Here is a 21,827-nt window from a genome sequence, read left to right as displayed (position 1 = left end):
TCACTTATATTCAGCCTGTATGCATTTTATGAATCATAAAACACTGGACTTTAAGCAAGACAGATACTGTCTGTGCCAATGTTGTACATAATAAATGTTCAACATTTTGGCAAAAGATGTAATTGAATGATAGAATTCACTAGAAGCATCTGGACTTTATATTCAGACTGGCATTTTATACATTTACCATTATGCAGTTTTATTGTAAATGTAATATTTCAACCATTATTGTAAAAATCGATGTTCTACTATATTGCTATTTGCTTTACGTCACACCGACACAGATAGGTCTTATTACGACGATGGGATAGGAAAGGCCTAGGAATTGGAAGGAAGCGGCCGTGGTCTTAATTAAGGTACAGCCCCGGCGTTTGCCTGGTGTGAAAATGGGAAACCACAGTAAACCATCTTCAGGGCTGCCGACAGTGGGGGTCGAACTCACTATCTCCCGATTACTGGATACTGGCCGCACTTAAGCGACTGCAGCTATCGAGCTCCGTGGTACTATATTTATAGTCTCACTGCAATATATGTAAACTTGGTCTATTGATCAGTACCACGATACAATTTTATCTCACATAACATTTCATGCATTTCACCATTTTATTTGCACATTATCACATTACACATATAGGTCATTTTATCAATCTTATTAACAAGATATTGTTCCGGGATATCAACAAATAAAAGTGTACCTTATTTAGGCTGATGATGACCCACACAGGGCCAAAACTAGTCCCTTAGCAACACAATGTAATGTATACATAGGCATTGCAATTATTGTAAAGTACTGAGTAGGTGGAATAAAATGTTGTTAATTAAATTATATGTAATCTTAATTCAATATGGAACCAAATATGAAAATCATAACCACCAGCCCCTTGTGGTCCAGTTATATGCATCGCTTCACATTTACTACAATTCTGAAAGACATTATTATTTATACATTTCATTTTCCGTATTGACAGACTCAAAGTATAGATAAGAAATGTGTTTTTTTTTTCTTTTTTGAATGGTGGAAAAACACATTTCTTATCTATATTCTGAAAGACATCAGTCCCTCTCCCTAAACTGGGGTAATATAACGAGATGTGTGTTTATGGGCTAAAAAGACAGCAGGAATTGTGAGCACCACAATTAATTCATTATAGGTACCTCGAATGAAGATGTAAGATGAATTCAGATATGCAGAACACGTACTTTAAAACAGGAGGTTGGCGCACAGACTGGGAGCATGGTACTGTTCAGGCTAGAAAGTGGGCGCCATAGGTCAAGTGCCATAGTAGCTCACATGGCAAGCGGGTGGGGAGATATGGGATAGTGGACAGGAAACAGCCAGTTGCCTGGGATGTGGTAAGGTCGCATACTTGATAGCTTCCAAGGACTAATTTGTTTATTTCACCCTGTAAAAGACCGTATGTATCATTGCACTGGGTATGGTGCTGGTTTGGGCAAGGATGAGGAGGTACCCATAATGAATTAATAATGGCGCTCATGATTCCCACTGTGTTCTAGCCCATAAACACACATCTCGTTATATTACCCCGATTTAGGGAAAGGGACCGATGTCTTTCAGAATTGTAGTAAATGTGAAGTGATACATAAAACTGGATCGCAAAGGGCTGGTGGACCACCTGGTAGACACCATTGTATGAGATTCACCCACTCTAAAGTGTCTGTATGTCAATTGTCCCTTGATATTGTGTCCTTAATATTGCTGATCATAGAAGGAAATTGAATCAGCTGCCGCTATGACAGCTTGCACTGTCCATCACAATTACACCTTTCTGGTCATGTGGTAGGTTCTGCAAGGTATGACCTAAACCAGTTTTAAAAAATTTGAGCTGCCATTTTGACATGGCTAGCAGCTCTGCAGCCTTCACTGTTTTTTCTGACAAATAGATATAATTTTCTACCCAACCTTCTCTGCCCCCAGCATGTAACACCATAATAAGGTTGCTTGCGATGTTAGTGCCTTCAATACACAATGACAAGTTCCATCATCCCACACTTTCTTCACAATGTCATGAGTCTCATATCAAGTTTCATCCAGATAGACAACTCTGCAACCCTCAGAATGTAACTTACGGAGAAGGTCTATGTATTTATATCGCGAGTTACTCTTCTAGCGGATTTCATTACAGTCTGTTTATTTTTTCCTTAGAATTCAGAAACATAGCCCAAGTTTTATTAACAGCTGTCATAGAGTAGTTTTTGAAATAACGAAAGCCACACACACTTTCCAAATGTTTTAACAGTGACTTACCTTTAGTAAAGAATTTATTCAGCTCGTGTCCCACAAAGTCACAGCAAAAATAACCAATTTTGTTAAAAAATAACCACACATTTTCGGAGTTGTAGGGCCCTTTGTACAATTTTCCTACTAGTTTTCCTATCATGTTTCAAAATTTTAGCTGTCTATGAAATATGATCCCTGCCTGAGTAGTTCTTCGTAACATATTCATATGCATTACATACCAGCCGTTGACTTTGTTTACTTAAAGTTTTAGTCACCTTTCATTTCTTCACAGAACAACGACTACTCAGATGAGTATCACTCGCAGGCACGGAACCACTGCTTCTCGGTCCTGTAACACTACTAATGGTGCTCGGCTAAGGATAGTTTGTGAGCACTGGTAGATTTAATTGAGAATCTTTTGGTGTGTTAATTTTCAGGTGTGATCCCCAAGGTCTCCATGTTATTGCATCAAGCTAACCGAAATGCAATATATTTCAAAAATACTAATTAATGAAGTAAATATTACAAGACTTTCAAACAGCGAACAAAGCATGTGTGAACTGTCTGAGTTGAAAAAAAAGACTGACGTCTACTGTAATAAGAGGTGTATTGGCAACATAGCTCTGAGGATTTGTGTTGGGGAATGAAAACTACCATTTTAAAGAACAAGGGGCCGCAAGATCAATAGTATGTCAAGCACTTTGCGTGCTGGTGGGGATCCACTAACTACCTCAACTTTATCACAGAGGTGCAGTAGCTAATCTGTTTTGTTTTTGCAAGCCACTGGTCAAGAATCTGGTGTAGTTTGCTAGTAGATTATGTTTATCTTGTTTCAACAATACTGTATAAATACGAACACGTAGAATATAAGACATCAATGAAGTCAAACCTATGGCATTCTTAATTTTTGCTAATGGGTACATTTACCTTGGATTTTTCTTGCCTTTTCTTGGTCTTTTAGTAGATGTGCCACTTACATTTCTTTATTGTTCAAAAGGCTACTATTTTCCTTATTCTTCTTTCTTAGACCTCAATTCTTGTATATTCCCATTAACTACCAGATTATCTTCATACACTTCCCATTCAGAGTAATAAACATTTTGGTCTTTGACATAATTCCTATATTACTACAAAGAATTTGGTTGGTGTTCTTTTACTATTATATTCTGCCCTAAATCTGTATTTTTCTTCACTTTTTCTCTTCAGGCTACTAGAAAATAGGAATGATAACAATCTGTAGTAGAAACTAAATAACTCAAGTGAGAGTTAATACTACAGCATAGTAGGAAAGAACCAGCAGGAAAAGAGAAAAATTGTGTTCTCACACACACACTGGCTAAAAATAATTGTAATTTAAAAATTTCTAGTCCTTTAGAATAAGGTTTCAGTTAAAATAACATTCCTTTATAAAATGCACAATGTTTAACTTACCAGCACCAATTCCTTTTCTCAGTCTACTTATGCAGTTAGACATTGAGCTCAAATAAACGCTCCTCACCGAGCAGCGTTCATGGACTGCGGTCTCTTCTTCAATTGCCTACAATGGAAGAAATTAATCAATATTTCTGCACAAAAGATTCATGTTCTACTAGTGAGATATTATGCCTACAATGGAATGAGACATATAGCAAGAGTAATAAATGTCTGAGCAATCTTCCATGATTCAAATAACTCGCAGCCAGATAAAAAATTTATAAAATGGAGGAGGATCATTAGCGAGATAGATGTAAAAATTTAAGTATGATGGGAGATTTTAGTACAGGTAAAACTAATTCATAAAACATGCCTTCACAAGAAAATTCAGTGGATGAAGAGTCAGGCTTTTCAGTCTTTCCAAGCAGGTATGCATTATCTCCCAAGCTTACAACTAAGGAAACCTGAGGTCTGTTAATGAGCAAATGATGCACTGAATATAACTGTAACTTTGAAATAATGGTAAAACAGCTAATTTAATAAACTGAACAGTATACTATATCACAGTCGCCAATTCTCCTATTATTCATAGTGAAAATGTGACTCTAGATTAATGCCAGATGGAATTGCTAAGAATTCTGATGTTACTAAAAGTAGACAATATATGACACTATTTGAAATAACTTGGCCTCTTCTTTAACTCAGAAGAGAAGAAATTGAAGAGGTTGACAAACAAACACAGTGAAACCTCTTTCTCCATTTTTGGAGAGACCAAGGAAAAAACGTACAACACCGAAAATGGAAAATCTGGGAACGATTTAAAACCACCAACAATTCGGCTAAACACCACAAAAATGAAATGTTTATAATTAGAATCTTACAAACACTCCTAAACCAAACCAAACCAAATCAAACCAAACTACAGCTCTAATGGGCCTTCGCCTACCAAGCGTCCACTGCTCAGCCCAAAGGCCTGCATATTACGAGGTGACGCAATATCAGTGTGACGAATCCTTTTCGGCCCATATTCTTGGCTCTCTAGATCGGGGTCACCATCTCACCAGTAGATAGCTCCTTGATTAAAGGCAATTACGTAGCCTGAGTGGACCTGGAACCAGCACTTATTTCTAGGTAAAAATGCCTGACCTGGCTGTGAATCAAATCCGGGGCCTGTGGGTGAGAGGCAACCAAGGTAGACCAGGGGGCCGGCTTCAAACATTCATTACATTAGTTCTACAAGTAGTTTTTAACCCTAGAACGCTTACAGGGTTGACGTGTCACCCCATCGTATTTTTTTCTCCTTTGCGTGACTGCGCTTGTGCATTGGGCTCTCCCCTTCTCAGTAATCTCTAATGAAGGCAAACCGAGTGACGCCATCAGTGTTGCACAGGCATGCGCTGAGTGTACCTGAATTGAGATGAGCGTTGGGGTTACATGCCACCCCATTCGCGTTTACGTATGTGATATTTTGTTCACTGCATTAGAATTAATAGCCATTTTTATCCTGCAAATTAGTGCGACGAACACTGACTTTACTGATGAGGCTCTCGTCATACTTGATGAAGAAAGTGAAGGTGAAAATGACAATGAATTTCAGGAAATTGAGACAGAAGATAATGTTGAGGTGGATTCCGATAACCCTACTGAAATTAGTGTATCAGAGGATTCTGATGGTGATACTGACATTCCAGGGACTGTTCTGAAGCATAGGAATGGTCACATGTTGCCATCTACTCCACCTCCTACTGGGCGAGTTGGCTGTGCAGTTAGGAGCGCGCATCCAGGAGACAGTGGGTTTGAACCCCACTGTCGGCAGCCCTGTAGATGGTTTTCCGTGGTTTCCCATTTTCACACCAGGCAAATGCTGGGGCTGTACCTTAATTAAGGCCATGGCCGCTTTCTTCCCATTCCTAGGCCTTTCCTGTCCCATCGTCGCCATAAAACCTATCTGTGTCGATGCAACGTAAAGCAAAAAAAAAAACTCCACCTCCACAGACCCACACTGCTGTGCACAATATTATTCTATGAGTTCCTGGTGCCAAGGGCGAGGCTAAATACATGAAAAGCGAAGTAGAAGCCTGGCAAATTCTTTTCATAGATAATATGATCGACTCTATCATTGTGGATACAAATGAAGAGATTTCCCACTAGAGTCAGGCATACTGTAAAGACACAAAATTTGTGGGAGCTTGTGATTCTATGGAAATAAAAGGCATGATAGGTCTGCTTTACATAACTGCTGAACAACAGGATAATCATCTTGCTACACAAGAAATGTCGTCAAGTTATGGAGTTTCAGTGTACTGTGCCATTATGAGTGAGTCAAGATTCAAGCCTCTATCGAAATGTGTGCACTTTGATGATAAAGAGAAAAGGAACAGAGATGACAAATTTACTCCAGTTTATGAATTATGGGAAGAATTCATTTCTCAGTGTGGATCTGCTTACACTCCTCATGAATATTGCACGAATGACGAACAGTTACTTGGATTCCATGGAAAGTGTCCATTTCGAGTATACATATTAAAAAAAAAACCAGATATGTACAGTATGAAAATAGTTTCTTTCTGTGTGTGATTCTCGATCTTACTACATGGTGTCTGCCATTCCGTACATTGGAAGACAGGATCGTGGTAGGAACGATGAGCCACTTCCCATTCGTTGTGTGAAAAAGCTTATAGCACCAACACGTGGAACCGGAAGAAACATCACTTGTGATAACTGGTTCACTTCAGTACCTTTAGCTCAAACAATGGTACATGACTATAATATAACAATGGTAGGAACCCTGCGCAAAACTAAACCTGAAATTCCAGCTTGGTTCCTTCCATGTAGAAAAAAAGTTCTTTCGTCTCAGTTAGCTTTTAATCACGTTTCATTATGCCCGAAAAAGGGGAAATCAGTGATATTGTTGTCAACAATGCACAATGACAATAAAATTGATAGTGTGACAAAGAAGCCAAAAAATTTTACATCTCCACGCCTCCAAGGCGAGGAAAACAAGGTGTTGGCCACTTTGTCTCTTCTACGGCATGTGGATCAGGCAGGGATTAACTCCAGAGTACTCTACAAGTCGGTAAAAAGAACTGAGAAGCTGAACAGACATTCCTACTTGAAAACTCTTAGAACTGCACTTGCTAGGCCCCATGTGCAACGAATTGACTCAACCAATCACTAAAGAAGTTGCTACTAATATCAGAACACTGTTAGGTGCAGATATGGATGACGTAGAACCAGGATTGAAAGCAAAGAAACTAAAACAAGGGCACTGTGCTATATGCCCAAGAGTCAAAGACAGGAAAATGAAAACCAGCTGTGTTTCTATGTTACAGACTTGTGTGCTCCCAGCACAGAGGTGACATTTGTACAGAATGTGCAGCAAAAGGTAACAAATAATCCAATCACTGATGAAAATGTTGACTTTTGTTCAGTGTACCAGAGGTATATTTAGAATGCAGGACTTATGTGCAAGTAAACTGTGAAACGAGTAGGGCCATTTGTATCTTCTGTCCCTTGAATTTCAAAATGCTATTTCCCAAAACTGTGTTTCAGTATGCTTTGGTACTAAACCCCCATGGCACTACAGCCCTTGAAGGGCCCTGGCCTACCAAGCGACCGCTGCTCAGTCCGAACACCTGCAGATTACGAGGTGTCATGTGGTCAGCATGACGAATCCTCTCGGCCAATATTCCTGGCTTTCTAGACCGGGGCCACTATCTCACCGTCAGACAGCTCCTCAATTCTAATCACGTAGGCTGAGTGGACCTCGAACCAGCCCTCAGGTCCAGATAAAAATCCCTGACCTGGCCGGGAATCGAATCCGGGGCCTCCGGGTAAGAGGCAGGCACGCTACCCCTACATCACGGGGCTGGCATATGTTATTATAGTAATCATTATTTGAGTTTATGGGCCTGGTACCTTTTTTTATCATCATCATCATCATCATAATCATCATCAATGGCCCACTCCAGTTGCCCGGGTGTGGCCCTTTTTTTAGAGTGCCTAATATTATTTGAAGTATTAAGAATTTGCAGAGTGGATTAAAACATATATTTTCTAGTGTATTGATTGTGTTCCTGATTTCTATTTAACTTCATGCATCCCACTGCTGTAAGGGTGCTATTTAAATTATATGCAACTGTACAGAACATAATATCTCATAATTCCTGAGAAAAAGGAAAGAAACAAATGGGGTGGCACATCACTCCACATAAGCGTTTGTAAAAGCAGAAACGGGTAAGCATTTTAGGTTAATGTAAATCATGATGGCAAAATTCCTCTTTTTTTTTTAAATTTTTTTTTATTTTTTTCAATCTTCCATTGTAATTTGGTCACTGGTATACTGTTCGTAGTAAGTTTCTGGAAACCTTGTACCGCATAAATTAAGCCTACATCAACTTTTAAAGCTTATGTTGAACTCGGGAATATAGTTTCAAATGTATCGATTCTAAACAATTCTCAAATGCATTATATTAAATTCTGCCACTAACTAATCACAAGCAAATTGGAAATAGAAAAAGTACCACTTAAACGCAAGGAATTTTGGTTATTCGTGACCTTGAGCTCAGCTGGAATGTGCGCTCACTGCACAAGCCAGGACAAGTTGGAAATTATACAAAATAATTAAATGTTATGCTACGCAAATAAACTGACTGCAGTTTTTATGACATTTTAACGCAAAAAAGTGAATGTTAAATTCCTCGTCTAATAATAGGACTGAAACAGTAATTGGCAATCCCAAGACCTACCATGACTTTATGTACATAAGGTGCTATTTTTTTTTTGCTTTACATCGCACCGACACAGATATGTCTTATGGTGACGATGGGATAAGAAAGGCCTAGGAATGGGAAGGAAGCGGCCGTGGCCTTAATTAAGGTACAGCGCCAGCATTTGCCTCAGGGCTGCCGAGAGTGGGGTTTGAACCCACTATCTCCCAATTACTGGATACTGGCCACACTTAAGCGACTGCAGCTATCGAGCTCGGTGTACGTAAGGTGCAACATCTGTTCTGGTCTCGAGAACATAATCACATCCGATAATATTAAAATACTAGATTCGTGTTAAGAAGGAGCAATTTCAATTCCTGTCTGAAAGCCCAGGGACTATACAGTGTTCTGAGAGAGGCGCCAAAAACCTGTTTGGTGATACAATCGATAAAAGTAAACAGAAATAAACATCTAACCCTAGACGTAATGTAGATGCTTTACAAGTACAAATATTTGACGAAATGTCCCGATTTATTTTAAGCATTTCACAAAACTCGTTCCATCTTCAAGTAAAACTGTCAAAATGCACCCTGTCTCCTTTCAATTGTTGTGACTGTTCTCTACTTTTAACACATATTAATGTAGTGTTGGTATTGCCAGTACAGAAAAGGACAATACAAAACGAGGATGAAAAAACAAGGAGAAGAAGCAGATATTGACTCTTTGAATAATGTGTTTGGTGGCTGTATTTTGTTAATGTTAATCTGTTATTTTTGTATTATTCTTCAATCCAAATAAATGTAATTTCCTTCATTATTTACACAAGAATGGAAAGATAAGTTAAAACTGAGTCGGGAAGAGATCAGTTTGGCTTCAGAAGAAATGTCGGAACTCGCAAAGCGATCTTGACTTTATGTTGTGTCTTAAAGGACTGAATTAAGGACTGCATGACATTCGCAGACCTGGAAGAGGCATTCAATAACGTTGATCGGACCAAACTATTAAATTCTGAATGTGATCAGGGTAAGATACTGAGGAAGAAAGATTATCTACAATCTGTACAAAATAAGTCTGCAGTGATAACAATTGAAGGCTAAGCAAAAGAAGCAGTAATCAGAAAAGGAGTGAGGCAGGATTGCAGTTTTTCTCCTCTCATATTCAATTTTTTATGGAAGAGGTGCTAAACAAAATCAAAGAGGAGTGTGGAAAAGGAATCACAATTCAAGGAGAAGGAATCAAAACTCTGCTGAACAGTATCATCATTTTATCTGAGTCAGCAGAAGATCTGGAGAAATTGCTGGAGTAGCAGCACAAGGTAAAAAGAAATGAATCCAAAACCAAAGTAATGGAGTCGAACAAAATTACATGATGAAAAAAACTGTCTGATTAGGAAATGAAGTCTTAATGTAAGTAGATGAGCAGTAGAATAACTAATGAGAGTAGATGTAAGGAAGACATAAATTACAGATTAGCACAAGCAAGGAAATCCTTTCATAAGAAAAATAATTTATTCGCTTCAAATAGTGATATAGGAATTAGGATGTTTCTGAAGACTTTCTTCTGGAGCATGGCACTGTACGGAAGTAAAACCTGGGCAATAACTAGCTCAGCAAGAAAGAAAGAAAGAAAGAAAGAAAGAAAGAAAGAAAGAAAGAGAATAGAAGCTTTTGAAATGTGGTGTCACAGAAAAATGCTGAAGGTGAGATGGGCAGATTGAATCACAAATAAAAGGATACTGAATTGAACTGGTGAAAGGACAACAATTTCAAGGAATTTGATAAGAAGAGATAGAATGATAGAACACATCTTATGACACCCAGGACTTTTGGTTTTTGAGATACTTTAAATGTAGGCAGTAAGAACTGTTGGGGTAGACCAAGATGACAAACAACAAAATGTCAGGAAAAAAAGGTAAATAATAAACTGAAGCAGAAAACAATGGATATTTCATTCCCAAAAGCAAATTAAGTGTGAAATGTAGTTTAGTGGGCCCTGTATTTCAAACATTGCACCATTTGTAAATAAAAAGTGTGAATTATTTCAGGTCGTTCTGTGTGTTTGCGGATTTTACATGTTTTTCGATCTGTGCTCATTAGCATGGATAATCAGCAGTGTGTTGTAGTTTTGCTGTGACTTATAATTACAGCAAGAAATTTTCCCTGATCGTTGAATTGGCATTATATTTACATATCAAATTACAATGAAATATGCATGATGGTTTACATTCCATAAGCTTGTAGCTTCACTGCATACCTCAAACTTTATTCCAAAATTAAACTTCACTACAGTTAATAAATATTAATCCTCAGAATAAAAGAGATAAGGAAAGAAAGAGATAAGCTTACTACATACTTTTTTAAAAGCTTCCTCGCCATCCGAACATATTTTAAGATATTCCTCTGCTAATATATTCAGATACTTTTGACGGATATTGGCAGGAATCTTCCCTCCTAAGTCACGAATGATTGGTCGTGGTGGTAGTCCCTGGAACAGATGTAAAGTATGAAAAGAAACAAAGAGAATGATATAAACAGTCATATGAACTCTCTCCTCATCATTCCAGCTCTTCTACATCCACTCTTTCATTAGTTCCCGACACTCTCATTTCTGCTACCCAGTTTCATCATGAGGGAGAGCATCAATACTCACTCCTCAGTGTAGGATTTTAAAAAACAATTAAACACAGGAAAAACAAAGAGACAAAAAGATAAAAGTTAATACAGATGGTAGAAAGATTATTAGGATCAATGCATAAACACAGAAGGAGAAAAGGTGTCCAAAATGTCAATGCAAGTAATGGAAAAGAACACACAAGCAACAAATGAAGTTATATTAAAAACACACACAGTGAAACCTATCATTTGCAGACATCGGAGGAATATAACAATTTTTCCGCATCTGGGAGTTGTTGTTTATTGCAAAGGAGGTTGCCCGATCTGACTCTAAATTTATAACATGCACTCCTCGCTAGACCGACCGACCGACCGACAGACAGACAGACCGACCGACCGACCACTACTGATCTGCATTTAGGGCAGTCGCCCAGGTGGCAAATTCCCTATCTGTTGTATTCCTAGCCTTTTCTTAAATGATCGCAAAGAAATTGGAAAATTATTGAACATTTCCCTTGGTAAGTTATTCCAATCCCTAACTCCCCTTCCTATAAACGAATTCCAACTTTATCTTCATATTGTGATCTTTCCTACTTTTAAAGACACCGCTCAAACTTATTCATCTACTGATGTCCTCCCACGCCATCTCTCCTCTGACAGCTCGGAACATACCATTTACAACATAAAATAATTTAGAAGCCTCCACCTTATCAATACAATATTCATTTACTATAAAGCATTCTACATAAACTTAGACCAATACGTCAACCCAAATTTCAACTTAAAGGAAATCACAGAAAAAACCAACATTCTTTTCAATACAGTCATTCCCCTTCTAAAAAATTATTATTTGAAAAGAATTAAGAAACAACAACTCACACATACAAATGAACCGCTTAAAGACTTCCCCTACTCTAATCCCGCTCCCTCCATCCCTCCAAACCTCTCCTCCACAGCCGCGAACTACAGCCCCAGAATAACACGTAACAGATCTCGACGTGCAGCCGTACAGCACACACAGTGCCAACACTCAACGTAAGTACTTTAATACACACTCACTTTTCACAACCTATTACACGCCGTTTCTTATATAAATTATTTCTACTTACAGATATCATATTCTACAACATAAAAGAAGCCCTCACGCTATCACCAGAACAAATGTACATTGACTAACATCGATATAATTTAAACCTTACTTCAAGATGTACGGCATATCAAATGAAATTCAGCTCATAATAGGCACTATTTAACTTAATAACGGCACACGCAATCTTTCATAACAACATCTATATATCAAGATAACTTCATCACCTGCATACTAGCAGTTGTTAAGGAACACTGGAACGAATGAAAACAACTATAAGCCTCAACTTTAGCATATATACACCGTGTACTCACCAATTTACAAGTACAATGCAGCAATAACAAACAGGAAAAAAAATTGGATCCATTTTACTTATTTTTACCATTTCATTTATTTTTAACTGGCCTGTTACATCGGGTCTAAAACTTTTTATGTATATATATCTTGAAGACGACAATGCTGTAAATATGTAACAACTTTACAAACACTAGTGTAAACAAATGTAAACTTCATTTGATGTTTAATAGATTAGGTACATGAGGTCACATACCTCACATAACAAGTACTCTTCCAGTCAAACAATAAGATCCATTTACTACTTTAATAAGCGACTTTTTAATGCTTGGTTTAATTGAGTCAGTTATATAAGACGATAAATGCTGTAAATATGTAACAATTTTACAGACACAAGTGTAAACTTCATTTGATGTTTAATAGATTAGGTACATGAGGTCATATGCCTCACATAACAAGTACTTCTCAAGCCAAAGAATAAGATCCATTTACTATTTTAATAAGCAACTTTTTAATGTTGGTTTAATTGAGTCAGTTATACGAAGGTGTAATGTTTTACATGTGATGTTTTTTAAACCAATTTAATGTGTGTCAGCTGAGGATGACCCCATAGGGGTCGAAACCAGTACTGACTGAATTTACTGCTTTATAGCAAATAAATATTGTATTGATAAGGTGGAGGCTTCTAAATTATTTTATGTTGTAATAGATTATGACATACCATTTAATCGAGCAGCTCGTCTCCTTTCTCCCAAATCTTCCCAGCCCAAACTTTGCAACATTTTTGCAACGCTACTCTTTTATCGGAAATCACCCAGAACAAATCGAGCTGCTTTTCTTTGGATTTTTCCCAGTTCTTGAATCAAGTAATCCTGGTGAGGGCCCCATACACTGGAACCATACTCTAGTTGGGGTCTTACCAGAGACTTATATGCCCTCTCCTTTACATCCTTACTACAACCCCTAAATACCCTCATAACCATGTGCAGAGATCTGTACCCTTTATTAACAATCATATTTATGTGATTACCCCAATGAAGGTCTTTTCTTATATTAACATCTAGGTACTTACAATGATCCCCAAAAGGAACTTTCACCCCATCAACGCAGTAATTAAAACTGAGAGGACTTTTCCTATTTGTGAAACTCACAACCTGACTTTTAGCCCCGTTTATCATCATAAAATTGTCCACCGTCCATCTCACAACACTATCAAGGTTACCCTGCAGCCGCTCACAAATTTGTAACTTATTTATTACTCTGTACAGAATAACATCATCTGCAAACAGCCTTCTCTCTGATTCCACTTCTTTACACATATCATTGATATATATAAGAAAACATAAAGGTCCAATAATACTGCCTTGAGGAATTCCTCTCTTAATTATTACAGGATCAGATAATGCTTCGCCTACTCTAATTCTCTGAGTTCTATTTTCTAGAAATATAGCCACGCATTCAGTCACTCTTTATCCTAGTACAATTGCACTCATTTTTGCCAGTAGTCTTCCAAGATCTACCCTGTCAAATGCCTTAGATAGGTCAATCGCAATACAGTCCATTTGGCCTCCTGAATCCAGGATATCTGCTATATCTTGCTGAAATCCTACAAGCTGAGCTTCAGTTGAATAACCTCTCCTAAACCCAAACTGCCTTCTGTCAAACCAGTTATTAATTTCGCAAAATTGCACCTATGTATAAGCAAGGGAACAGGAAGGATTGCAACAACTATCAAGGTATCTCATTGATTAGTATACCAGGCAAAGTATTCACTGGCATCCTGGAAGGGAGGGTGCGATCAGTCGAGAGGAAGTTGGATGAAAACCAGTGTGGTTTCAGACTACAAAGAGGCTGTCAGGATCAGATTTTCAGTATGCGCCAGGTAATTTAAAAATGCTACGAGAGGAATAGGCAGTTGTGTTTATGTTTCGTAGATCTAGAGAAAGCATATGACAGGGTACCGAGGGAAAAGATGTTCGCCATACTGGGGGACTATGGAATTAAAGGTAGATTATTAAAATCAATCAAAGGCATTTATGTTGACAATTGGGCTTCAGTGAGAATTAATGGTAGAATGAGTTCTTGGTTCAGGGTACTTACAGGAGTTAGACAAGGCTGTAATCTTTCACCTTTGCTGTTCGTAGTTTACATGGATCATCTGCTGAAAGGTATAAAATGGCAGGGAGGGATTCAGTTAGGTGGAAATGTAGTAAGCAGTTTGGCCTATGCTGACGACTTGGTCTTAATGGCAGACTGTGCCGAAAGCCTGCAGTCTAATATCTTGGAACTTGAAAATAGGTGCAATGAGTATGGTATGAAAATTAGCCTTTCAAAGACTAAATTGATGTCAGTAGGTAAGAAATTCAACAGAATCGAATGTCAGATTGGTGATACAAAGCTAGAACAGGTCGATAATTTCAAGTATTTAGGTTGTGTGTTCTCCCAGGATGGTAATATAGTAAGTGAAATTGAATCAAGGTGTAGTAAAGCTAATGCAGTGAGCTCGCAGTTGCGATCAGCAGTATTCTGTAAGAAGGAAGTCAGCTCCCAGACGAAACTATCTTTACATCGGTCTGTTTTCAGACCAACTTTGCTTTACAGGAGCGAAAGCTGGGTGGACTCAGGATATCTTATTCATAAGTTAGAAGTAACAGACATGAAAGTAGCGAGAATGATTGCTGGTACAAACAGGTGGGAACAATGGCAGGAGGGTACTCAGAATGAGATAAAGGCTAATTTAGGAATAAACTCAATGGATGAAGCTGTACGCATAAACCGGCTTCGGTGGCGGGGTCATGTGAGGCGAATGGAGGATAGGTTACCTAGGAGAATAATGAACTCTGTTATGGAGGGTAAGAGAAGTAGAGGGAGACCAAGACGACGATGGTTAGACTCGGTTTCTAACGATTTAAAGATAAGAGATATAGAACTAAATGAGGCCACAACACTAGTTGCAAATCGAGGATTGTGGCGACGTTTAGTAAATTCTCAGAGGCTTGCAGACTGAACGCTGATAGGCATAACAGTCTATAATGATAATGTATGTATGTATGTATGTATGTATGTATAATCAGAAAGAATGCTTTCCCAAAGCAGTCCCTGAAACAGTTAAAAGATATGAAAAGAAATGAAGAAGATATATATACAGTTATATGAACTCTCTCCTCATCACTTCCATCTTGTCATCACAGTTTTCATGCCACTTCCTTATTACTGTAGCCTTTCTGTTAGCAAAATCGCCTGCAAGCACATGAACACTGTATGTAGGTTTCCCGCACACTTAATAATTTCAGTTTTATTTTTGGCAGTCTATAGAAAAACAACTGACAGGTGAGTGAAGAGAAAAATAAAGTTACAATATGTGTTTTGATCGCGGCAATTGGTGAACTGCAGACCCATCTGTCAGGCAACATTCTATGACTTTCTTTGTTCAACTGCTTCCAGCTAATGGTATTGGAGGGCTAGGTGGCAGAGCTAGCAGGTACAGAACTTATAGTATAGTACCTTTCTGTACAGTTTTTAAAACTAATGTTTCAATATTTGTAACACAGTGTATTAGGTCTTAAAATCCCAATACTGTTCGGAGACAACAGATAAAGCAAGTTTTAGTACTCTGGAACAATTGACCGTGTCTGTAAATTGAGTTGATTGAATAATTACTTTTATATTATTTTAGACAGGACATCAGGATCTGTCAGTATTTGAGGAGAGGTTTCATTGTAATTTTAAAAAATTGGAAGTTACATGGGGGAAAAAAACTATCACCAATATTGCCTGTGTGTTCATCAATATTGCCTGTGTGTTCATGATTTTGCACATGCACACAGACTTCTGTCATCCTTTGCTCATAAATAAACACCACCAGCAGCAACGTCAGCAATATATGTGCTTTGTACTGTGTGAAAGAAATGTTTAAGACAATCGAATAAACCCCAAGTGTGAAATAAGGTGAATTATTTGTTACCTAACAGCAAGAAATATGACAGTAGTAGAGATTCATTCCAGGAAGGTTGCCAGAACATCCTTGATGGCCCACGCTCAGCCCGGTCGTTAATTATGGGGTTAACATTACAATTAATGAAAACAGGAGGTTTCCACGTTGTTACTGCATTATCCACAAGTTTCAAGGGCAGTTTTCTACATAATTATGTCAGAAAACTTGGATTTCAGGAATCTCTTGATAGGTTTCTATGATGCTTTCTGAGCATCACATAGTAAAGAGGTGTTCCAGCTTTCTGACTTGACACTACGAGGAAGGAAATTAATTATTGATCCCTGTCAACACAGGGGGGTGAAACATGGTTCTCTTAAGTCATCAGCCCAGAGGCTGAGTGGATCCTCAAATAGCCCCAATCAAGGTTACAGGGAAACTGCAACAACCGATGGTGGCGCCAAAATGAGATGTACGAGGGAAGATGAGGAGTGATGTAGTTTGCTGCTGCTTTCCTCATTGGGCCAGAGCTATTGCAACACGACTGACCCTATGAGCAACACCTTTCATAACAATCAGGTGCACTGGTCGTGCTCCGAATGTCATTACTCAGCACTACCCATACCCCAGCAGCGTCCATATTGTCACAGTCATGGAGCAGACTGGGACTTCAGTGGAAGCTACATTTTGCTCTGGCTTGTGCCAAGAAACAGATGCATCCATCAAGAAATGGGAATAAGCATATGGGTATCTCATGTGTATCCAAAATCCAAGCAACTATTGGTGGAGTGGTGAAACACATCACAGGCAATGGGTGAAATTCTAACAACACATTCTTGATTAACTAAATTATTTGATATAGATATTTATTCCCATAGGGAACGTAAAATATTTGTCCTGAATGAGTTAATTCATAATTCCAAAATAAATGGTCCATTATTGGACATTATAAATTTTCCAGGTAACTCATTCTTGGTTGCCAGCATTTTGCCCCAGTGTCCCAATTTGGGTCCATTAGTAGGTAGGAGCACACCTACCAAGATGTGTGGCTAGTTCATGTAGTGGACCACTGCGTAAAGGAGACCAAGTCGCTCATAGTGCATTGGCACTGCCTGTGGCTTGAAGCAGGCATGCTAATTACTAAATGATGAGCCCAAATTGGCACAATGAGGCAAAACACTGGCAAACAAGACTGAGTTAGCTGGAAAATGTATGATGTCCAATAACGGACCATTTACATTGGAATTATTAACTGAATAATGGCAACTGTGTTTTGAGAGAGATGTGATGTTATGCTGGTGGACATCATGCTGCAGGTATAACATCAATACAGCTGTGAACTGTCAGACCTTTAAGGAACTTCAACCTGCAACCCAAAATAAATGCTGCAGTTGCCCAAGCTTTAAAGTCTGATGACAAAGTAAGACCTGATACTGCAGTTCAAGCACAAGCTCTCATCAAAATTTTAAATGAATAAAATAAAAGTAGAAATACAGAAACAAATAAATTAAGAATTAGTATCTACAAAAGAAATAACTCTAGTCTTAACCCTAGAACACTAACCTTATTTTGCCACACATTATTACTAACCCTTCGTAAATTTGACTACTCCAATTTATAATTGATATATTTTCTAGGTAACAGCTTATATTTGGCAAGATTTTGGTTATTTAGAGTTCCTATAGTGTCGTAAACTTAACATGAATCAAAATACGTAGATATTAAATAATTTTATGTGATTATTTATTAAATATAGAAAACTTGACACACACAGAACATTAAATGAACACATTTTATAAGAAATTAATTTTTTCGTTCAAATAAACCCTTAAAATTATGAATGTGGGTTATTTACATCACAAAGAAACCAAAAGTACCAAGAAAATAAATAAAATAAGTATAAATGTAAAAAAGGCATGAAGAAACATACTTATAAGTTCATCTGCAAGATTTTCTCTGTAGTTCTAATTTGTTTACATGCCTCTGAAAATACATCTTTTATACAATTCGGTTCGCTGGAAAACAATATATAGCCTAAGATACTATAAACATTCACTACAGTAATGAATTTACTTTCAGTTTCATGCTTCTCTTTGTTTCTCTCTGAAGAGAACAACACACTTTTACTATAGCTTAGATTTCATCATCACAGGTAACACAAGACATGGCTCGATGTTGGGCACAGATTGCTTCATGACAATGACTGCAGTAGGATGTTGTCATCCTCCTTTTCGATGAAGGGCAGAAGTGACAGATCTTCCTCTTTCCCTGTACTTGTGGAGCTTCTGGATGAACCGGTATCTCAAGATTTTTCACAGATCATTTGGCGTAATGATCGTTGCAGTGATGGATTGTTTAGTCGGCTCATCATGTGTGGGGCGACAAGCTCATTACTCAGGGACTTCATGAACTCTTTCCGACTGACTGGTTTTTCCTTCCTTGTGAGTGTATTCAAATGATAAATGATGTATGCGTTCACAAAAGCAATGTTCATCATACTGAAAAAAATACAAAGTGGCCAACGTTTTGTCTTTCGGCTGCATGTAATTGTGAATATTAAAATAAGAATAATAGTTAACACCACCTTTCCAATACTTAACTTTCCTTATATTTAGGAAATAAACATTACAACAGGCGTTGTAAGATGGGACATGTTTCGCTTAACTGTCGTAAGCATCATCAGCCGAAAATAAATCTTAGCCTAAAGTTAGGTCAGGGCCCCGAACCTAGTGTCCTTAAAATATATGGTGCCCTAAGAAACAACATTTACATTTAGAAAATCAAATAGGCTTAAAACTAGTGTGAAAAAAAACATAAAATATTACAACATGGCTAAGAGAAAAACACACAATCGTGTTGAAACAGAGGATAAAAACAGAAAGTACAATACAGAGCTGGTAGTGAAATAATTAAAATCATTAGGGTATCATTGCTACCAGTCAGTCAATCAGAATGTTCAAACATAAAACAAGAGTGAAAATATATAAGTGTTCATCATGGCTAAGTGAGAAAAACACGTAATCGTGTTGCCAGAGGTTAAAAACATAAGGTACAACAAAGAGCTGGCAGTGTAATAATCAAACTCATAGCTAATCTATATATATAAAATAACTTGTCCTGACTGACTGACTGACTGACTGATTCATCATCGCCGAGCCAAAACTACTAGACATAAAGAAATGAAATTTTGGGGATACATTCATATTAAGATGTAGGTGCTCGCTATGAGAGGATTTTTGGATATTCCATCGTTAAGGGGGTGAAAAGGGGGGTGAAATTTTAAAATGAGTGTATCTATATCTCAAAACTTTAAAAGTGTACAGATGTAAAAATTGGTATTTAGAATCTTCTTTAAAAATAACGAAACACGTATTTTTTTGTTTTCAGAAAATCCCAATAGGAGGGGTGAAAAAGGGTGAAAAGGGTGAAAAAGGGGTTGAATGCCTTTAATCAGGACACCGGTACTTATATCTCAGAAACTGAAGATATTACAGACCTGAAAATTGGTACTTTTGATCTCTTTTAAAAATAAAGAAACACATATTTTTTGTTTTTGGAAAATCCAGTTAATGGGAGGGTGAAAAGGGGGGTGAATTTTTAAAATGAGCGTATCTATATCTCAAAACTTTGAAAGTTTTCAGATGTAAAAATTGGTATTTAGGATCTTCATTAAAAATAAAGAAACACGTATTTTTTTTGTTTTCGGAAAATCCCAATACGAGGGGTGAAAAGGGGTGAAAAAAGGGTTGAATGCCTTTAAAGAGGATACTTATATCTCAGAAACTGAAGATATTACAGACCTGAAAATTGGTGTTTAGGATCTCCTTTAAAAATAAAGAAACACGTATTTTTCTGTTTTTGGAAAATCCAGTTAATGGGAGGGTGAAAAGGGGGGTGAATTTTTAAAATGAGCGTATCTATATCTCAAAACTTTGAAAGTTTACAGATGTAAAAATTGGTATTTAGAAACTTCATTAAAAATAAAGAAACACGTATTTTTTTGTTTTCGGAAAATCCCAATACGAGGGGTGAAAAGGGGTGAAAAAAGGGTTGAATGCCTTTAATGAGGATACTTATATCTCAGAAACTGAAGATATTACAGACCTGAAAATTGGTGTTTAGGATCTCCTTTAAAAATAAAGAAACACGTATTTTTCTGTTTTTGGAAAATCCAGTTAATGGGAGGGTGAAAAGGGGGGTGAATTTTTAAAATGAGCGTATCTATATCTCAAAACTTTGAAAGTTTACAGATGTAAAAATTGGTATTTAAAATCTCTTTTAAAAATAAAGAAAAATGTACTTTTTGTTTTTGGAAAATCCCAATAGGAGGGGTGAAAGAGAGGTGAAAAAAGGGTTAAATGCCTTTAATGAGGATACTTCAATCTCAGAACCTGAAGATATTACAGACCTGAAAATTGGTATTTGGGATCTCCTTTAAATAAAAAAATGTTTTTTTTTTCTTTTGGAAAATCCAAATAGTGGGGGGTGGGGGGAATGGGTGTATATACATCTCAAAACTTTAAAAGTTTGCACATGTGAAAACTGATATTTAGAATCTGCTTTAAAAATAAAGGAACACATTTTTTTTCTGCAAATCCCAAGAGGAGGGGTTAAAAGGATGAATAATGGGTTGAATGCCTTTAATGAGAATACATATATCTCAGAAACTGAAGATATTACAAAATTGAAAATTCGTATATGGGATCTCCTTTAAAAATAAAGAAACACGTATTTTTTGTTTGTTTTTGGAAAATCCAATTAATGGCGGTTAAACAGGAGTGACAAATTGGGTGAATTTTTTGAAAGACTACATCTACAGAATATCTGAGAAACGTAGAATGTTACAAACGTAAAATGAGGCTTTTGTAATCTCCTGTAAATGTAAAGAAACAGAGGTGATTTGTTTTTGGAAACTCCTCTTAAGGGGAACTAAAAAGGGGGTGAAATTTTTAAATGCGAATTTATACAGTATATCTCAAAAAACTTAACATGTTACAGAAGTGAAAAATGGTATTTTTATCTGTATTAAAAATAGAGAAACGTGTATTTTTAGTTTTCGGAAATACCACTTGGATGGGGGGGGGGTAAAAGTGCCTGAAAATCGTGTTGAATACTTTTAATTAGGCTACTGTTATCTCAAAAATGAAGATATTACAGACGTGAAATTTGATATTTGGAATCTGCTTTAAAAGTAATGAAACACCTATTCTCGGAAAATCCAATGAATTAGGGGGGGGGGGAGGTGAAAGAATTTAAAATTAATTGAATTAATTGTATGAGAATACTTACATCTAATAAAAACTAAAGTTGTTAGGTCGTACGGACGTGAAAATTGGTATTTGGTTCTCCTTTAAAAACAAAGAAAAACCCGTTTTGGGGGGGGGTATCATCTTGGGGGCGGGAGTGAAAAGGAATTGAATTTCATTTTATGAGGACACAAAAATCTAAAACTGAAGAAGTTAGAGTCGTGATACTTGGTATTTAGAAGATCCTTTAGTATTAAGGAAACAAGTATTTTTTCCCGGAAAATTCACTTGGGGGG

At 37.2% G+C, this 21,827-nt stretch overlaps 1 protein-coding gene across 1 annotated transcript in view; it reads right to left on the bottom strand.

The window, feature by feature from the left end:
• LOC136863785 (RNA exonuclease 1 homolog) overlaps window positions 1-21,827 on the bottom strand; it is a 260,407-nt gene that overhangs the window by 97,103 nt on the left and 141,477 nt on the right. The window contains exons 7-8 of the mRNA XM_068226090.1: window positions 10,714-10,845; window positions 3,671-3,776 (exon numbers count right to left, since the gene is read on the bottom strand). Coding sequence (XP_068082191.1) covers window positions 3,671-3,776; window positions 10,714-10,845 — 238 coding nt within the window. The remainder of the gene's footprint in view (window positions 1-3,670; window positions 3,777-10,713; window positions 10,846-21,827) is intronic.

The sequence above is a fragment of the Anabrus simplex genome, chromosome 2, assembly GCF_040414725.1.
Source record: "Anabrus simplex isolate iqAnaSimp1 chromosome 2, ASM4041472v1, whole genome shotgun sequence".
Lineage (NCBI taxonomy): Eukaryota > Metazoa > Arthropoda > Insecta > Orthoptera > Tettigoniidae > Anabrus > Anabrus simplex.
Note: the sequence above shows the minus strand (reverse complement) of the source record. Positions and strands in the feature narration are given on the sequence as shown.